General features: G+C 39.4%; 1 protein-coding gene across 7 annotated transcripts in view; it reads right to left on the bottom strand.

The window, feature by feature from the left end:
- The window catches only part of LOC108034014 (involucrin), a 64,158-nt gene extending 43,090 nt beyond the window's left edge, over positions 1–21,068 (bottom strand). The window contains exons 1-3 of one of the 7 annotated variants that reach the window (XM_050885018.1): positions 20,394–21,068; positions 18,536–19,927; positions 5,959–6,042 (exon numbers count right to left, since the gene is read on the bottom strand). In XM_050885018.1, coding sequence (XP_050740975.1) covers positions 5,983–6,042; positions 18,536–19,762 — 1,287 coding nt within the window. In that variant the 5' untranslated portion in view covers positions 19,763–19,927; positions 20,394–21,068 and the 3' untranslated portion in view covers positions 5,959–5,982. Of the gene's footprint in view, positions 1–5,958; positions 6,043–8,626; positions 8,834–15,231; positions 15,338–18,535; positions 20,015–20,393 lie in introns of those variants that run through there. The other 6 variants (XM_050885019.1, XM_050885017.1, XM_050885016.1 and 3 more) reach the window with 6 other exon arrangements.
- Positions 21,069–21,276: the final 208 nt, after the last annotated feature.

Raw genomic sequence — 21,276 nt, 5'->3', positions numbered from 1 at the left:
CAAACCCACAAATAACAATGCCATTTCGGCCAAGTCATTTTGGCTTCCACTTGTTTCCGTACCTTTGGGTTACCATTTTCTACTTTTACGATGATTTCACGTCGGCGATAGCAGAACAAAACGCTCGAGTGTCTGAGCAAAGGTCGAATACTTTCCTAATCGTTTCAAGTGCATTTAAAATGAAATTAAACGAAGGATGGGATGGTTAACAATCGGAGTAGTTTTTTTAAAGTGGCACAGATTTCAACCTCTTCAAATTATTTCTAATTGTAGTTAGCTGTGCTGTTTTGATTTCTTGGAAATTTGTGGCAAGGATTGAAACTTGCTTTGTGATTATACCACAAGAGTTATTTCTTTGTTTGAATAATAGGTATTAAAAAGAAAATTCTGACAAATGTAAGAAAACTCATAAATGTTAAGGAAAACATTGCTTATACAGAAAACAATAGCAAGTTTAGTACTTAAAATAAATTATTATTTTATAAAGCATTAAACCTTTAAATAATAATCATATCTTCTATCTCATAAATATTTTAAGTATTTCTTCTCACCTTTTATTGTTACTATATATTTTTCAACATTTTAACACCTTCACCTTAGCTCAACCTTACTTCGGGCTTTAAAAAGAACACAAAAACTTACTGAAAATAAATAAAAATAAAAACTTATGGGCATGGCTGTCTGACAGACAAGTTTTATTTTAATTTTCCGTTCGTAAGGAACCACAAACGTCTGGAACAGCAGCTGCAGCTAAATGTTGAGGTCCTGGCGACGACTTCTTTCAATTTCGGGTCTGCCGCAGCAGCATTTTGCTCAACTTAATTGTGTGAAAAACTTTTCTTACGCTTAAGATGAACAAACATGAATGACGGCAAAGTGTTTTCCATGTTTTCCCTCTTCTGGCGAAAGTGAACGACAGCCCCAAGAAAATGAAAGTACAAATTATTTAATAAGATGGGACTTGAGAGAATAATAAAAACAAAGTTTGGCAACTAAATCGAGGGTGTGAGAATATTCGAGTAACGCTCACAGAATTGTTTTTCGGAACTAAGTTTTTCCAGTAGTTTTTAAAAGCTGAATAAAAGAAATCCTTTTATGCAAATTCTCAGGATTCAAACAATTTAAATTTATTAAGCACACACAAAGCTTGGAAAATTTAAGGAAATGCGTAAGAACTCATTTGAAAATTGAGTAAGACCCACTAAAAACTTTGACCATAGAATTTTCTTGGTTATAAGAGCATGGTGAGGCTCATCCATAAGACAATGGACTTTTATGATGACGCTTTCCATTTTGACTATGGTGATGATGATGAAAACTTGCACAGCACTCGCTTGCAGAAAAATTTACAAAAAAAATAAACACCCCCACACTCATACGTGAAAGGAATTGTTCTCGAAAAAGGACTCGATGAGGCGAAAGGAGGAGAAAGGGGGTAAAATGCAAGGCACGACGAAAACTGCAAGCTGCACTTTAGCCAAGCGTGGGAAATTGTGTGTGCTCAAGTGTTTGCGGGGCATAACAATTTAAAAAAAAAATAAAAAAAATAAAGATGATCGGGAATGACACAAAAAAAACCCATAACTGGAGTGGCAATAAAGCTTGTTGGCGGTTTTCACTGACACCACACAACCAATAAGACGAGCGCGACTAAAGTCGCGTGTGCCTTATCTGCCAAGCGCGCGTTTTTGGCCGCGCTTCGTGAACGTTTTTAATTGGACTCAACCTTAAAGTCTCCTTACAGCGGGCCAACTGCGTCCAACCATTTCTCCCTAATCACTAACTAAACAATTAATCAACCCAAAACCAAAGTTTCACCAATGGGCGGGGGTGTTGCGAAATTCCATGCCCAAGAAAGTGACATTTTCTAGGTGCACGTCAACACGATGGGCGAGCAAAAACGGCAGCAAACAACTTCACCGCCAGTTGATTAATGAGCTGTGATGCTGGGAGACCCACCAGTGGGAAATGGGGGAAAATCGGGCGGAAAACGGGGCGGGGGCAGTGCATCTACTCTCCGTAACCGAAGCAGTAAGTTAAGCAGTTTTTAAAAGGGAAATGTCAGCTGAAGGATTTGTTACTGGTGACTGGGGAAATGAGCGGCTTGATTACGTGAGCTCAGCTGAGCTGGGAAATGACGGAAAAAGCGAGGCAAACGGGGAGGAAAATGCGAAGGAAATGTGCATCCAAAAGATTTGCTAAGGGTAGACAGTAACGGAAAGGGAGCATCAAGGTATCTGAAAGGTATCTGAAGGTATATGAAATTTAATAAATTTGTTTCCCAGTGAGTTTATGAGTTTCACATTTAACTAAAATTATAAAGTGACTAATTACAAATTATATTTACCCTTAACCATACAAATTCCCAGAATGTGAGCCTAAAAATAGCATAATTTCGAAGGCAAAAATACCCACACATCAGATACACACATACCCACAGACATCAATCACATATCAGATATCACCCCTGAATCGAATGGCAAGGCAATCAAGTCAGGAAATTCAGTTTCCACAAATGTGGCGTGCGTGGGATGTGGTTTTCCACCCCTTTATGTCCCAATATGAGATTAAGCTGCTCCCGACTGAATAACAAATTGAAATGATAACCGAATGCCCGAAAACGAAAGCTGGGAAATATTTTTCCACACTCGGGCAGCAAACTGCATAAATCAAGTTACAAATCAACTCGCAATCACAACTGCAGTCGCAGTCACTGCATTAATATCACTTGCGAAATAACAACATTTTCTCTCGATTTTCCATTCCCTCTGCGAATGCGATTTCAATTGAAATTTAATTTTGATAGACATTTTCTAGCTGCATTTTTCCGCGTGGTTTTTCACTCTCGACCTCGGGCCACGCCTATGTCAGCCCGCCCCTTGGAAAAAGCATTTCGCACAAATCGATGCAGCAGAACGTACTTTTCGAGGGCATGTTCTATGTTTTAGAGAAATTTCGACTCTGTTTTCGTGGCTGGTTGAGATTGAAATGTAATCAAAAATTGCGAATTCTGTGAAATCTGAACTGCCAAGTGCGACCTGCGGGTTTTTCTTGCGTGCTTTCCCGTTTTTTTTCGAATGCATCTGGCAAGTTGGTCTGAGGGTAGTGTGTCCTCGGGATAAATTGCATTTATAAGTGTGAAAAAAATATGGGAATACTTTAAATTATAAGATATAATAAAGGTGCACGAAAAGTATAATGGTTTTTATTATAAATACCCCATTATAATACCCAGATCAAGTGAGTTCCTGAGCTACCAGCAATGAAAGATTAACATCTATGGCAGGCAACACATGTAAAGGTTAATTTGAAGCACTGTTTTGGGATTTCCCCAGCAAAAGGTGAACGAAATTAATTAAGGCAAACTGAATCAGGACACGAACACGCATTTCCGCGCGGGAAAATGCACCAGCACACACACTACCGAATGGAGAGGCTGGAAAATCCCTCTCTTCGGACCCCAAGGGCGAGCACAGCTGCATACTAATAAGCTGATATGAGGACTCGTGTGTGTTTCGCCCTCAACCTCACCTGCTGCTGCTCCCTTTTCCCTGCTTTCCCGGCTTTTTCCAGCCTCCTGATCCTTTGGTCGGACACGTGCCACGCCCACAATTCGGGGGCTGGGAAAAGCTGTCAAGCTGACGTCGGTACGAGCATTATGACGGCATTTACACATCAGCTCCAGCCCCGGATGGTCAGCACTTCGAGGATTAGGAGGACCAAGGGCCAAGGACTGGCCACACGCACTCGTAGGTCTAAGGACTGGGGAGTCCTGAGCTCATAAGCCGCCGCAAACGGCTATATATTCATTCGTCCACGGCTAGAAAACTACAGTTTCAGTTTCGTTACATAAACTAGTAGCCATTTTCTTAAGGTTAAAGCCTACTGCCTAAGGTAAAAATTATTTTATATTTTCATAGTAATCTCTTATAATTTCTGGGAAATCTAATTTACGTTATTTAAGTCATTGTTTATAAATATAGTTGTTCGATTTCATTTTATTTTTCTATAACATTTTCAGTTATTATAAATTTTTTTCTAATTAGTTTAGCTTTGGAAATATTGTGTATAAAATGAAGTAACACATAAGAACATATCAAATAACCAGGTAATATTTAATAGCTTACAGACATTCAAACCATGTTTATAAACATATCTTTCAGGAAAAAGGTAAAGATTCCTATTTTCCGCAGTGCCCACTCTCTCTAGGCAGAACTAAAGCTAAACTGACCCTACTCACACTCAACATTCCTGGGGAAGCTTTAAAATGTTTGTGCCGGCTATGCAAATAAATCCAAGTCGTGGCCAAAAACTCAATTTCGGGCAGCTAGCGCAGCAGATGCTACTCGCACGTGGGGGGCTGGAAGCCCCTTTAACTGGCCCCGTAGTAACCCCCTTTTCGGGCATGTCAATGCCCCACCAAGCAGAACACATGGCGACAAACAGCGGGCACCGTTTTCTATTTGTTTGCCTGCAAACACGCAGAGAAAAGCGAGCTGAACAGAACCGAGTAAAGCCGAGTGAAGCCCAACACCAAGGACAAAGGACGAGAAGGACGAAGGCTGCTGTGCATGCACTAGACCCATTTCGTGGATACATGGCAGCTTGTGGGAGTGGAAGGGCAGCTGCACAAGAGCTGAATTGCACTTGGGCAAAAACCAAGCCCGAGCCGTGAAAATGCATTTTGAAGAACAAGACGAAAAACGAGATACGCTTGAACTGAATTAAAAAACTTTTGGAGACCTAGATTTGTGAATTTATAAAATATCAATCAAAAATATATATATTTTTATAATTCTTAAATAACCAAGTATTTTGCTTGAATAACCATGAAAACAACTGCTGATAGACACAACTTTCAACAGGTTAATCACTTCCCTAACCTAAACAAACATCAAACTTTATGGCTTTCTGGCGAAAAAAGAGAATGCCAAAAATATATAGTTCCTGCAGTCCAGTATCCATCAGAACTCAATCCCCTTGATAAAGTCATCATACCCTTGTCCGACAAGGCCACAAAAAATAACGCACACTACGTGCGGGAGCTGCGATTCTGAATTTCTAAGAGTTCGAGGGCGAAAATTCACCGAAAAATTGGCGAATTTTCCAGCCAGAATTTCTCACCCCCTGTTTTTGACGCCACTGGTGGAATATTTGCCTGAAATTCGTTTTTCTGCACTCTGCACACGCTTTTCTGCATTGGGATAGGTCCTGGAACCGGAAAAGGGATTGCAGTTCCCAGTTTCTGGTTGGGTTGCTGCCTGGTGGGGAGCCCTAAATGGATTTGGCTTGTCCCGATCTCAAAATGTTGCCCGTGGTTTATTTTTCTGCGGGGCCAAAAATGGGAAACGCGTTCATTTGCATGTGCCACATGTGTCCCGGAGCTGTGTGTGCATGAATGGCAATAAAAACGCTCTGCCAAACTGGTGTTAATTCGCAAATTCAATTGTCAAATCAATGGCAAATGGCGAATAAATTTAATTCTCTTAACGCCACAGCTGACAACGAAGCACCGTTCTGATGAATCAGAGCGGCATAAAATACGACCTGTCACGTGCCATTATATTGTATCTACGTATATTCGATTCAAGGTGTCTGAACGCAGACAGAAGCCAGCGACGTGGCCTGCAAATGGGCACAAAAGCAGACAGTACACTGGCGAACAAGTATATAATTATTAGAAATAATAATCATAATAAATATTAGAAAGTTTTCCAAAGTAAGTTATACAAACTAAAATACTTGTATCCTTAAGTTCGTATTTTTAGATTTCTTACAGATAAAAGCATTTAAATACAATATATGGTTTTTTTAGTAAGTTCACAGTACTTATTGTTTAAGCACAAATATTTAAATATTATTTAATTCGATTCAAATCCTTTTTTGCAGAGTGTAATCGGAGAGCGTAGCCGGAAAACCGGAAGGATATTTCTGGTCTGTTCAAATTTCTGGTCAGTGGCATAGTGTTGGCAGCATTTGCGGTCACTTGACGGACAGTCTATGCACATTTGGTCTGCTTTTTGCCACCCGTCGCAAAAGTGTCTGAAATGAACGATGTGGCAGCGGAGGGTTAAGTGGGTGGGCGACGCTGGGGGATGCGAAAATGGCCGCAAGTTCGTCAACATGGGCAAATATTTGCAGATATCCAAACGATGTCGCACGTCTGCTGCCGCTGCTGCCTCAACTTCTGCTGCGGCTTTTGCTGCTGCAGTGGCTGTTGATTGTTGGTCAAGTGACCGAAAGCCAACAATTGGTCACGATCACTTTGCCTTTATTGTTTTCGTCACTTTTCCTCCGTCCCTCCATTTTTTGCTTTTTTCCAGGGGATGTCTCTCCTTTGTTTCTTTTTTGCACTTGCGGCTGTTCGTGCTGCTGATTTGACGTGACTAATGGGTCGTTAGGCATATGTCCACTCAGCTCAGGAGCAAACAGGTGGACAAGCCAAAGGGGGGTCATGCACGGGATGGGATTTCCCCTTACCCGCTCCTTAACAAGTTACAAATTGCGTAGCTCGCTTCGCTGGCAAATGGCAATGGTGCGAAACTCGAGTTGATTACAATGCAAACCTTGAGGGAGGTCAAGGATGTGGAAAATGAATCCGCCTGAGCACAGGTGTTAAGGATCTTGAAACGTTGTTTCTTGTCTATCAATCCGTTTTAAGTAAGGGACTTAAGTTACTGACCAACAGATAATGCCAACAGGCATGTTAGGTGTCAGTATAAAAAACTATAAACAACATATTTTATGTACGATCGCATCATAATCAACATTATTTAAAAATGTTAGGCATTTAACCATTTTGGCACACAATTATTTTAAACAAAATACAATAATGTTATTAATACTCAAAAATAATTATCCATTTCAGTAATATTTTCGCTCGAAATTCGGGGGAATTATACGTTAGTATCAATTAAATTTGCCCACGAGTTTTGACAAAAAAAATTAAAAATTAAAAAAAGTAATAATTTTCATTTAATAAAAAAAATCTATAATCTACGTATAAAATAGTAATTATTAACAAAATTTGTAATTGAAGAAGCTGAAAACATTTTATATCTGTTTTGATGCAATTCCCTTCATAGTAAAAAATTCTCCTATATAACTCACACTTATATCTGACAAATTAGGAAGCAAGCCGATAGCTATCTGGGACCCTCTTTAACTTACCTCATGCACCACTTAATCATTAAGCATTCCCCAGAATCAACCTCAAAAGTGTCACTGTCACAACTCACCTGCAAAGAGATTTAAAAAATGCGATAAGAATTAGTCAAATATTTGGCATAAATCACAGGCAACCACTTGGTTGGGCTAACAAACAATTTGCAACAGCATTCCGATCGAGGGGAGCTAATCAACGGCCATATCCATCACCATTAGCATCACCTTTGTCATTTCCATGCCCCGGCCGAGATTAGCTACGAAAATTTGGCATCTGTCTGTGGCTTTTCTTTATCTGTTTTTTATTTGCATATGACATCATCAAAGTGGCAACAGCAGCCACAGATTTGTGCAAAACAAACAAGCGCGCAAGCGGAATGCAAGAGCCAACAAAAGCGGAGCCAGAGCGAAAATCTTGCAGCAGCCACTGCCACCCCGCCTGTCAAATGATTTGCAACTTTGTGCAAATTCGCTTGCCAGTCGTACGGATTTTCCCCCGGCCTTTGGCAATTATTAGTTGGCAACCGCCGTCTGTCTGGCAACCACGAACCAAACTCGAGCCACGTAGAGCTGAGATTTTAACTAGAAGACGAAGACGACGAAGAAGTTGGAAGACTATGGAAAGAGACTACAGACTGGAGACCACGGAGTGCAGACTGCAGACTGTCAGGCAGTTGCAACTGCCCCGCGGTGGACACGAAGGCCACGACCAATGAGTTAAAAATGAAGAAAGAGTTGCCAAGGAATCTGAAACTACAGATACCCTTTCTAAAATTGTTTTTAAAAACCTAGGAAAAATTTTTAACTCTAAATTATTTTTAGGGGCTTATTTTTCCATCATTAGGTCACTGAAATAATTTACAAAAGGTGCCCAAAAGCATACTGCGCTTTAAGGTCCACAAATTGCCATTGTGTTGCATACTTCAGGAGACTTTAATAAGGAATTTTAAAAACCTAGTTGTCCCCATGGTACAATGCAATACTCAATACCTTTAAATTTTATATCTAAATGGGAATTTATCACACCTTCGATTTAAAATAAATATTAATGTTCTTTGTTAATTACAGAGTTTGTTCTTAATTGTCTTTAGGTATAATTTTATATTTATTGGTCTTATTTTAAAACATAGACAACTTTAACACACCCCGAGCTAGAGTATTAAAAAAAATGGTTTTGATGACTCCGAGATTTGTTTGCCATCGACTCTAGAATCCATTGACCCACCTCCCGCTGCACACCGTCCATTTCGGGTTGATTTGCTGGCGATTTGGACGTTGATGAAGTGATTAACCAAGCCGGCGAGCATTTGACTCTCTTATAGCGTTTAGTTTATGAGCTGACCTCGAGGGTCTCGGCACAATGTTCCAGCTATTGGCTATTGGCGGTTGATGAAGCGCACATCGGTGAGCAGCAGGTGCAGAGCACCACAGGAGAGTTGGGGAATTGGGACGGGGAACAATAAAGGTAGCTGGTTAGATACGGAGGCAGTATGCAAATTGTGGCATCGCGAGGATCCAGGCGGGCAGATTTAATGACTGATGAAAGAGCCACTGATTTATGCACAGCTGTTCTGGGAACTAACTAAACTTGGGGCCAGACCTATGGCTCCTTCCCAAGTTAAAGCTCATGCCTCTGATTCCAGAATTGATTCATTTCTCTGTTAACTGGCTACATACATATGTAAATCAAATAGAAGAAGTTAAGTCACCTTAAAGTAATAAAAAAACTTAACAAAATGTAAGCTATTTTTAAGGCAATCGGAGAAAGATCACTTATTTCTTTATTTAAACTTAGACACGAACATAGCATTTAAAATGGGCATTATTAATTCATTTTAAAAATTGAATTTTCGAATTTTAAAGCGGTTAATGGACTATAAAACATATTCAAATTCGAACGTAATTATATACCATCAAAATATTTAAATGTCTTCCTCAGAGGTATGGTTGTTACACAACATAAATTATGAAACATTGATAATATTTATTATCTTTTACAACACATTCAAACACATCACTCCCCTGCCGATTAAAATGCTTCATATTATTTTTAGACCCCTCGATAGCCTTGACTTTGTTCCGTCGATTAGCCTTCTCTGCCAGAAATAAAAGTTTAGAAATTTGTAATGAAATCAGCGGCAATAAATTCAAGTTGGATTAGCTTGGGAGAGCTGCTTAGAAATACTCAAATGTTCTGCTTTATGATGCCACAAATCCCCAAAGCCTCCTTGGGTCTCCCCGAACAAATCGAGTTGGGGTTTTATTTCATTGAAAAGCGAAAGTGTTAAAGTGTCTGGCCTGTCAGTCGAAAAGGCCCCACCCGTCTGGAGAAGCAGTTATAAGCCCTGATATATAAAACACCTTCCGAGTGCGAAGTTAATGGTCGTGAGCCTCGTTTTAAGACCTCACGAGTGCATTGTTCCCAATCGGAATCCAATAAAATTGAAATAAAATTGTGTAATAAAAGGAAATCGCTTATAAATGCTGAAAATGAAATATTGATGAAACGCACTGAGGCGCTGTCCGCATGTCAAGCAAACAAACAAGCCGATCCAACCGATCGAACCGAAGAAACCGACACTGAATCTCGCTTCTCATGCATAATGCAAACGGAGTGCAACCGGAGACATTGGAAATTTCTAACAATTTAACAGAAACGAAAAAAGAGAAGAAATTAATCAAATTGGTGGTATCGGGGGGTCTGCTACTGGGCTTTTCCATGTGCCAATCGAAGCAATTAGATTCGATTTATTGACGGTCCGCCTGGCATTGGCATTCAATTTGCCGATGTCTTCGATGTCTCTCAACAATCTCGAATGTCATAAATTGTGACGCGCCTGCAAAAGAGATTTACGTGGTGTCAAACGTTCACAATGGGTTAATGTTAACGTTCGGCCAAAAATCGTGACCCCAGAGATCTATCGAATGCCGAAATCGATGAGGAATTGAGTCATCATCATTATTGACCACGGACATTAATTAAATTGCATTCAAATGCAGATTTTTGTCAGCCTGCCAAATGCCAGAAACACAGGCCCCCCATCATGAATTTTCTGCTGCATTACTTGATATCCCGTATTCAATAATGCCACTCTGAGTGCAGTGGATTCCACTCTTGCCGTGGCCCAAAATTATGCTTATTGATTTAGCTGTCAAAAAGTGCATGACAGTTTTCGGTTTCTTTTTTGAAACTCTGGTCGTTTTTCATGCGCCACTCGCCGGTGAACAGACAACTTTTGTAATGCCAAATGAGTTGAGATGCACAGTGGAATCGAATGCATATTGAATACAATACTCGGGCATTAATCACTGCATAAAGTTGCCTTTTAAGCACTGTACTTAAACAGTTCATTTATCAAAAGATTTAAATGCAAATGTATCTTGGACCCTCTTGATAAAACAAGATTAAGCCATTTAAAACCTTTTGGAATTTATGGAGCTAATAAAACTTATACTTATATCACTTTTAACTATTATTTTTACTATTACTTATTCGGAAACTCTAAAAGACATTAATGTATTTATGAAACTTAATTTAAAATTTATTAAAAAAAAAAACCAACAAAAAATTTATGGAATTAGGGTGGGTTTTCCTAATCCTAAAAATTAAGTAATGCATTTTAAGCAAAGAGTTCGAGGAAATTTGTTTATTTTCCTAGTTGCTTTTCCACTGTGCCCCCCATGAAAATTGTGTGACACTTGTCAGTAACACACACACCTCGAGCACATTCGAGTGGGTGTGTTCTCGCTCGCCGGAGATTTTCCCGGCTTGACTTGGCTCTGTAATCGCGGCTCTTATACTTTATACATGTGGGTAATGGGCTTGCAATTTCCAGCGACTTTTTGACACACATACCAGGGCCTAGACTCAGATACATGTGTACAAATGTTTGAACTACACACACCCGCACACGGCTGAAGGGTCCCCAGAGTGGCATGACTGACTCAAAAGATTTACGTTTAATTTTTAATGACCAGCCGGGCAATGCATCAACTTCAATATATGCTTTGAATGAAGACATTTGCCAGGCCACCTTTGACCTTTGCGGACTCGGTTTTCGAGTGTGTGTGCGTGGGAGAGATTACATCAAGCACCTGAAGCACTTCCACCAGGTACCCAACATCAGGTGGGACAATGCAGCACAGCAGGTGGCAGCAAAGGGGTTCCAGATCATCAAGAGCAGAACTTTATTTCCCTTTTAGAGCCCGCTTTGATTTATTTGCTTGGACATGATGTGTTCCAGTGCAGAGCTCCCGCCGACACACTCAGGAAAATGGGTCTCAGATACATTCTATGGTGGAAGTACAGTCAAATATTCCTTATTGAAGCAATAGAGGTTTTAGCAATCTTTAGATTTCTTCAGATAAGATTGTAAATTTGATAAAATTTTATAATTGTTCAATTATTTATTCTATCAATCCTAGATACAAATTGTAGCTGGATTTACTTGAACTAAAAATGTTTAGTTTGCTAGTTTACTAAATAGAATCTCAACTGTTTTGTGCCCACAAATTCATTTTTATTTGGTACTTTTTTTCCAATTTCAATCGTTGAAGGTCGACAGCACTTGCACACAAATTTTATTTATTCGAGTGAGTTTTTCATGCTGCTATTTTTGTGTGTTTTTTTGGATATCTACTTGCAGTTCAATAGTTCAGTTTAGTTACCGTTTTTTGTGTTTCTATGTGGATTTAAATAACAGGCGTGACCGTGACACTTTCCTCTTTCCGCAAAGCCTCTTTTCATAAAACGGCTAACACGACTTTCAATTTGTCTTTTGCGGCTTTTTCAAAAACGAAATTGGTAAGCGGGGCGTTCACGTGGAGACAGAAATTGTAGGGCAAGTATTTCGCAATGGACTTGCAACAAACGCGTCAACAAAAATATTTTTGTTTGCTGGTCATGATTTATCGTCAACTCGACTCTTTGACAAGCATGTTATTTTCAGCATTTTTTATTTTGTCACTTGCAAGTGTTGCATGAAATAAAATCTCATTTCCCATTCGGGTGGGGTTTTTCAGAGCTATTAGATTCCAGAATTACTCGAAAATTGTTGTTTGATATTAAGGTGTTGCTGGTCATAAAGTATAATATATTAAGAAAATGAAATAAATAACAGTTAGCTATAAAGTTAGAAAACTTAGGAATTATGTATAGGATTATGATTATTCAACATGTCAAGTACTGATTCAATTAAACTATTTAAAATAATTAGTTTGGACAATAAATCTTATTATATTGGTATTCAAGCTACTGGTAATGAATTTCCATTAACTTGAATGAGGGTGACTATCTGTTAAAATCAATTTTGTGAAAGATCTAAACCCTTTTAAAATTTAAACATAAATCACTGTTAAATGTTACAGTTCAGTTGTTAACGAGGGTTAAAATAATAAATGTTCCCCTTTAAGCAAATGTACACAATTCTTTTTTATAAACCATTGTCTCACGTAACCCCAATCATTCTAGATTTTACATTTTGGTTTAAAGTCTCTTGGTTACAGGTTATTTAATAAAATATGTGCTGACAGAAAATGAGTCACACCATATACATTACATTTTCTAGATATTCTTTGGGTTCAACGAAATTCTCTCAATCTACCACTTCAATAAAGTCTATTTTTGACACTTCGATTTGGGTCAGACTTATAAAGTTATATGGCAATTGCAGCTGGCACAGCTCCATCCAAATAACCATTAACCATAAACTAAAAGTCCCGCTCTCCTCCGTTCGAGAATTCCTTGTCACGTAATAAAATATTTATGCCTCCGCTCGCAGCTTAAATCATGCCAAACGTGATCGCGGATCGTAATAGGGTTCTAACTGTAAACGCACCAAGCGAATCCATCCACCTTGACCCCAAAAAAAAAACGATGGGCTAAGACGGCGCATCAGCCTTGCATTTCAATGAATTACAATGAATTCTTTGCCGAGCTCATCATCGAAATCAATCACAAAGTCGGCATCTCGTCACATGTGTCTTCGGTTAGTTACTTAAAGACCCACTGACACACAGAAAGAGATGGGCTGATTCGTGGGAAAGAGACAGAAATAGAGTGCTTTGGTTTGGTGGAACCAGCAAAGGCAAACTGCGAATGCATTCAACAAATACAAAGATACATATCATTCTGCCACTGACAAACCGTTTTCTGTCAGATTAACTAACAAACTGCTTTCGTCGCCTCCCTCCCTAATTTGCCCTTCCGCCCTTTTCTTTATGTATATCTACAATCCTAGCAAGTATGATAGCAGTCCTATTTCGGATGATATACTTTCGATGTTTGGAAACATAAATAAAATAAATACATAAAAAAATAAATTTATTTTCATAAAATTAGAACATGAAAAATAATTTTAAAACATACTGCAAGAGATTTCAATTTTAACAAAAAAAATTGAAGTCTGTTTTCTGGAACAAGTTAAAAATTTCATTTGTGAATAGAATATATAGTTTAATTAATTTAAATTCAGGTAAATAATTCTTATCCAACAATATAAACAATAATTATTTTTTCCGTTTACTGATATTATTAACAAACTGAGTAAAGGCTGGGCTTCTATTTTCTTGACCTCGGCTGTAAGTGTGTGCGGCATGATTTATAAAGTGACGGAGCCGCTAACAGTTTTCGCGGCATTCCAAGAATTTCCAGCGCAGCATGTGCGGTACAAAAGAAACATTAAAATACAAAAAAAAAGAATGGGGGTGAAAAAAAGCAAAAGGCCCTTCCATATACGTAATCTTGGCAGTCTAATAAAGTCATTGAAACTCCCAACTCCCCATAAGCCGCCCAGCAAAAAGACAACAGCACCATTGCCAATTAGTTGCGAGAATTTATATTGCTTTTTCGGCTTCCAAAGAGAGTGGGAAAATAATTTCTTAAAATTTATATTAGAAGCTGCTATAAATTATGTAGAAAAGCAGAACGGGCCAAGACCATCGTCGGCTTAGGAAGTCAGCCAAAACCAAAGAAGAAACCCAAACAAGAAGCAATCTGGAGACAATAAGCTAAAGTTGTGCAATGGGAGGCAGCGGCCAACGAATGAGACTTCAGTGGCCAAGAGAGGGGAAGTCAAGTATTTTTCTATGGGAAGAGCGGAAAATTCCTTCCAAATGATATACTCACAGTTCCTCGGGGGTCGAGAACAACTAATGAATGCCCCCGGCATGAGCAAAAACAGCAGCAGCAAAGGAAGCAAAAATATAAAACATTGCAAAATGGGCGAGAGGTTGGGAAAATTGCACTGCCAATAGCAGGCCAAAAAGGAAAATGTACAAAATGTGAGTGGAAATTAGCTGAAAAATGTCATCAACAGCAAATGCCAGGGTAAATAACTAAAAAAATAATCAAGAAATTTCTAATACATCTGAGAAAGTAATTACGAAAGGAAAACAACTAATAATGTCTGAAAAATAGAAAAAAGTATTTTTAAAAGTAAAAAGCTTATAACTATTAAGGAAGCTGAAACAGTTCCTAAACAAAATAAAAAACAGTAAATTTCTATCCAAATCTATTTTCAGATATCAAGTTTGTCAATAGCTAAGGTTAATCCAGTTCTATTGGAAACATTTATTTAATTCTGTAAATTTTGTTATGGTTTGTTTGGCATTGGTTTCCTTGAGACTTATAATAAATATTACTTATCAAGTTCCAAATCCATTACATTTCTTAACTTTATGGTATGCCTTTTCAAAGTTATAATTAACTAAGGAATGAATATAATTATTATCCTTATTGTTTATGGATTGTTAATTTGTGTCAAGTTTTGCAGTAAGACAAAACTTTTCATTCGTTTCTGAACCGCGTTTTCAGTCGTGTTTAACTTTTCGCCACAACACGAGTTCTACCACTGCTTCGTTGAGCACTTTTCAACAGCCCTCCCCCCATTTTATCTACGAGCCTCCATAATTGTTACCACTTTTATGGGCCACGATGGCTCCCGCTGCTTCTGAGCTCCAAGGTCGTTGCAACCGCAGTGACAACCTTCAGCCACATCGGCGGGTGGTGAGTGATGAACCCCACTGTACGGCCACATCGGCGGGTGGTCGATTATGGGCTCCACTGTACTGTGCGTGTGTGGTTTCAGTTGTCATTCCTTAACCGCTTCTGGCATTTCGGCGCACAAAGGCTAAGCTCACTGTGGGTTCGCTTCTTCACGACTTTTCTGAAGATCTGGTAAGTGCAAAAAAACGATAAAGGAACGGAACGGAAGCAACTGTAACAGGAAGAAAAACAAGCAAGCCGGCAATATAGGAAAACACGCCCACAAAAGGCGGCTAAAAGCTTACGAACAGAAACTGCAAAAACAGCAGATGGAAAAGCTGGAGAAGAAGTGACAGCATTTGTGGCAGTGACAGCTTTTTGGGAAAATACCAGGGAAAATACAAGGCTGTGCAAATGAGGGATGTGCATTTGAGTTACGAGAAAAAAGCACCTGGAAAAGAATTAAGGGGAAAGCCTTTCAAGGCCTCTGAAACGCACCGAAATTGCAGCCACATCACCGAAGGGCCTAAACCAATTGCAGTGCAATATGTACATTGCAAAATGTATCTGGCACGTGCGTTTTTCCAACACTTTCAAGGAAACCGAAAGGTCTGAACTACAAATAAAACATTTTATTTAAATCGGAAATCTGCCCTTCTATTTTTTCAGTTAACATACGATTGAACCGGAACTGGTTTAAGGGATTACAGGGATTTTAGGTTAAACATTTTTCATCAGGCACAAAGAGATGGGATTTGTTTCTTCTGTGATTTATTGCAAATTAAATTCGTTTGAACAAGTGATAAAATATATTACAAAAATATGTCTTGTGGAATTACAAACAAAAATGTTCAAAAAGATATAATACAACTTTACAAAGTGCCCGGGCAATCTGAAAGGTTAATTAAACATCATTCCAAATGACCTCAGTGAAGAGCTCATTAACGAGCAGCCAGACCAAATATAAAATGTATTTCCAAACCAAATAAACTTAATAAAAGAGTAAAGCGATGCCAATTAAATGGAAAGTGAGTTGAGTAAAATGCATTGGGGTAGTGGCATGTTAACACGGCGGGGATATTCAGGGTTTATGGGAGTAAAACTGGCAGAACACTTCCATTTAGCATAGCTAGGGCGAACAAAAAAATATGGGAAGGAAGGAGGGAAGGATGCAGTACATCCGGATGAGGAAAAGGTAGAGGAAAACACAGCCCATAGGAAACCGTCGTCATCCGCAGACATGTGTTAATTGTATTGTTCTAGGGGGAAACCTGGAAAATTGGTTGGGGAAAATGGGGTGCTGGCGCCTTGTTATTCTGATGGCTCAGCGCCAATTCACCTGTCGGCCCACCTTTCACCTCCCCCCCAAAAAAAACCTGCTCTTTTGTTGGTTAACTTTTGTTTTCCGTGTTGTTTTACACGCAGCTGCTCTTTGTTGTTGGTTTTGGTAATTATTTCAGCTCTTATTGAGCGCCTTGTTTTAGCCGAGTGTTTATTTAGCTGTTAACAATATTTCGAGTGCATTTCGCATTTACATTTTAAGCACACACAATTGTCAATGCTTGTTGCCCACTTAATTCATATTTAAATTTTTGATTATGTTTTAAATTACATTTTTTCAATGGAATTAATTTCGATTGAGTTGTACAATATTTAATATGGAATTAAATGGCAAAATAAATACATGAATTCAGGCGAAAAAAATAATTACAGAGGATTAGGATTATTATGTACTCTGAAATGATATATGTGTAATTTGTGTAACATATCTTTTACTTTTCACTTTGCTCTGCATTAAAATAGTTGACATTGTTTAGTTAGGAAAATTGTATAAATTAAACTAACAAAGACAAATAGTACCAAAGTTTTAATTAACAAACAATTGGCTATTTTTAGAATTGTACATTTTTTTTATGCACTAAATAAAATAAAAAGTGTTTTTGAAGACTTATAGGCTTTATCCCTCATCCACATCGAGGGATCCCCGGCTGATTTTAATTTTACCTCCGCTCAGTTCAATTTAACGACATCGATAGCTCAAGGACATTAACGTAAGAGCTCATCGCAATGACGACTAAACTTAATTTACCCGCAGTAAAGTCAAAATGCTGGGCCAATAAAAATAAACAGGGGACACTAAAAACAAACTAAAGCAGGATGCTTTGGGTATTTTCATTTACCCGCCAGAACCAACGAACATTATTTGCTTTGGGGCTAATTTAATTGGGACTTTTTTTTGTAAAGGTAATTACACCAAGCTGGGTGGTAATTCCAGTGACCTCAGGTTCGATCGATCAAAGAGACGCATGAAAATGCAATTAGGAGAATGCAAAAAATCTAGAGCCTCTGTCCACAACCAGCTCAAATCAAATGCAACGATTTAATTGTTATTGTGGATTTTGTTGATTTTTGTTGTTGTGCTAGCTGGTTTCAATTAGCCAGGCCGCAATGGTGAATGGCGAATGGTCAGCCAAAAAGTGCTGAGTTAGCAAAAGGCAGCTGCTATCCTTTCCCCTCTTAAAGCCCCAGCCCACTCCCAAAACACAGCCCCCCGACCTTTTCCACAGTGTGTAAATATTTGACATGAGCACCAAAACATGTCTGCTTTTGTTGTAAGCCAGAATGCAAACGGCATTAGCCATGGTCAGTGCGTTATGTCGGGGTGAACAGTGCCAGTGCACTGTCAGAAATTTCTGGCACAAAGTTCTAGGTGAGAAATATGGTAGGTAAATAAAACCTACGTTAAATCGGATGTATGCATCTGTTTCTATTAATTTTTCTTCTGTTGCTCAAAGTGAATAATATTCTTTCAGAATTATCAAGTGATTGCTTTGTGTTTCTAGAAACTTCTACTTTTAATACAAAGTTTAATTTTCAATTTTTGAAAAATATATTCTTTTCTTTAAAGAGTTAAATCTTAGATAAAAATAAAAAAAAGAGCTTAGAATAATTTTACATTTTACGGAAAATAACGAAATGATGTAATTAAAATTTTAGAATATTTATATACCTATCAGAAATAATTATAAATAAACAATTTCAATGATTTCCCAGTGCACTTAAACATCAATCAATTTGTTTACTGATGGTTTTTCGCTGTGACTAACCCAGCAACAAATGAAAATCGATCGTGAAATCGAAACCGAAACCCCAAACACTGCCCGGCCCCAAAAATCTGTTGGTCATTTGTGGCCACAGTCTCTATTTCTCGCTGCTTATAAGCAGAACCCCTTATCAGGGCCTCCCCTGCCCAGAGCCCCCTCGCCAGCGAGCCCACATAATGGAGCAATGTCAGAGCAACAACAATGCCTAATGACATCATGAAATCGGCGGTATGCCTCCGACTTATCAGTAGAGTCGGAACAATGGGCGCAATGCCAGACTCACCTCATTCTCAATGTTTCTTATGAGAGGGGTGTTCCTGCTCTTCTCGCGCATCGCCAGCAGTTCCTTCTGGTGCTTCTGCTGCCTGAGGTGGTGCTCGTGCTCGATTTTGTTCCACTGTTCGTTGGAGAAGCCCTCCTCCGACTCGGAGTCCGAATCCTCGTTGGAGTCCTCCTCCTCGCCACCGTTGTTCCTCAGATTGGCATCTATTAATTGCAGTTTTGGCCTTTCCGTGCGCACCATGGGCCTTACGGTTGTGGTTGTCGAAGTGGTGGTCGTCGTTGTTGTGGTTGTGGTGTGTGGTTTTTTAACAACCTCTTTTTCCCTGTCTTGCTTGAACAACCAGTCGAATATGTTGCGTTTGCCAGCGGACTTGTCGTGCGGATTGGCTACACTGGGGTGTTTGTTACTATTATGATTACTATTTTTATTCGAAACTATATCAAGTTCATCCGACTGATCGTAGGCATTGTAATCGGGCTCCTTCAAGTCAATGTGCGGTAGCTTCTGGGTGAACAAAGAGTACCGGGGCATTTGGCGGGCCAGTTCTTCATCGACCCCATTGGAATCGGCATCCTCATCGTACTCATAATCCTCGTCGTCGGCATCCTCATCGCTATCCTCATCGGAGTCGCTGGAATCCACTTCCTGTCGCCAGTTGGGACCCCTGGTGGATCGCGGCTCAGCCCAGGAGGGAAAGATGCCATCCCTGTCAAAGTAGCGCGAGTGGTTTGAGATCAGACCATGATGTGTGGTGGTGGGTGCCTCGGTGGTTATAATATTTCGGGGCGTACTGGCTCCAAGGGCCAAGCGATGTTGCTGATGACGCAACGAGGGAAAGACCCTCTGCTCCCAGCTCAGATGGTGACGATTGTGGTGGCGCAAGTGGTGCTGCTGCATGGGCAACTGGGGATCGATGAAGGCCCTCTTGGACCCACCCATTTCGAAGTTCTCGATCGACGGCTGGCGATTCCCCTCCAGCTCGGCCCGCAAGTGCTGCTCGTGCCGCAAATGATGATGATGTTGCTGATGGGCCTCCAGTTGCTGCGCCTCCTGCAGTTGCTGCAACCGCTGCTGCTGATGGGCGTTTCGATGAGCCGAAGTGGAGCCCTCTGTGGTCATCACAGGTGCTCCCTTTAAATCGCTCCCGTTGGCCCAAGCAAGGGGCATTAGTATCAGAATTAGCCAGTACATTTTGAAGATCATTCGGTGTCCCCTGGGGGAGTTCATTGTTTTTACTGTCGCTTTTCTAGAAATAATTTGCTCTTTGTTTTGCTTGTTCTCACACGCGTTTTTTGTGCACGCTTCTTTGTCGTTTGTTTTGTTTAAAGCATTTCTTTTGTCCGACAATTTGCAATTAATATTGCCGCCTTATGCTCTGACACTTGTTGACAACTTGAATATTTCGTTATTATTTGTTTAAAAGGAATTTTAATTGTTTATAACTGGCAATAAATCCTTAATGTTTTAAAAAAATTGTTCCTATTTTTTAAGGAAATGCAATTTTGTAAAATAAAAATTATTTCAGTAATGCATTTATTTATTAAATACGTATTTTTAAAATCGCAATGGTGGTCTGTTTCAATTTTAAGTAAAAATATGCTTTTATTTACTATGAATCTTAAATTTTGATGTTCAATTTTGACGTTACTGATTTGTTCAAAATAGCTCAATGTATTAATCCACAATTCACAATTGCACTCTTTTTTAATTCGCTTTTATTTTACCACACAATTTCTCATAGCACTTTTCATTTATTTAATTTTTAATATTCCACAAAATTCATTTCCCTTCGGGTTTTTGGCGAATTGTTCTTCAACTTTGATTAATGGTTATTAGATTTTTGGCTTCAACAAATTACCGCGGACATAAATCTGCGGCAGAACCCGCGCGCGACTTTTGACGCGGTGCCAGGAGGCAAGAAAAACACACCCACCAGTCCACTCACGCACATCCGAGTATATATCTCCGGTGCGTATATCTATCTGTATGTGCGGTGTTACGTGGCGGCTTGTTTGTGCAATGATTTGTTTGTTTTGACTTCCTCGGCCAGATGGCGGAGTTTCATAGATGGTAATTTGCTCCGGTAAATGGTAGGTTCAGGTCGCGAGGCTCCACGGAGGGGCGGACAAATCCACAGTTCCCGACGTTCAGATAACGACTGGCACACGGGATCTCGAATGGGCCTCAGTCGCTGGCAGAAGATGCGGATGCGTCCACGGTCCACAATGTTGCAATCCACAAGAGAGAAAATTTAAGGGGAAAATGCAATCCAATCGATTCGATAACCATCTCGAATAGAACCATAACAAGATGCCTGGCCTCATAGCTTTTACAGTCTTCGGCACAGCCCGAGGATACGTCTTTCCCGGTATTATTTTCAAAACGGTCCAGGGATTATCAAAAACTCTAAAAAGCTTATCTCAAATCGCCGCCATAGAATTTCCCTTGTAATTAGAAGTTTTGATATGAAAAGTTTTTATAAAAAGTTGTCTTGCAGGAATCTAATGTTTCGTTAGAGCTTTAACAAAACATCCTGTGGAAACGTAATATTTTTCGGAAATTGTAACAGGCAACATTATTTATTATACGTAAAAGTAAACGTCTACCGAGAAGACTGGGAGATGAATCCGATACGGTAAACTTATTTCTATGACAGTCCTTTATTTTTTAACGCCAATCCAATCAAAGCGCAATCTAATTGACACCGAAATAGTAAAATATATACACTACAACAAAAAGCC

The sequence above is a fragment of the Drosophila biarmipes genome, chromosome 2L (genome assembly GCF_025231255.1).
Source record: "Drosophila biarmipes strain raj3 chromosome 2L, RU_DBia_V1.1, whole genome shotgun sequence".
In the NCBI taxonomy this organism is placed as follows: domain Eukaryota; kingdom Metazoa; phylum Arthropoda; class Insecta; order Diptera; family Drosophilidae; genus Drosophila; species Drosophila biarmipes.
This window is presented reverse-complemented; position numbering and strand designations above follow the sequence as displayed.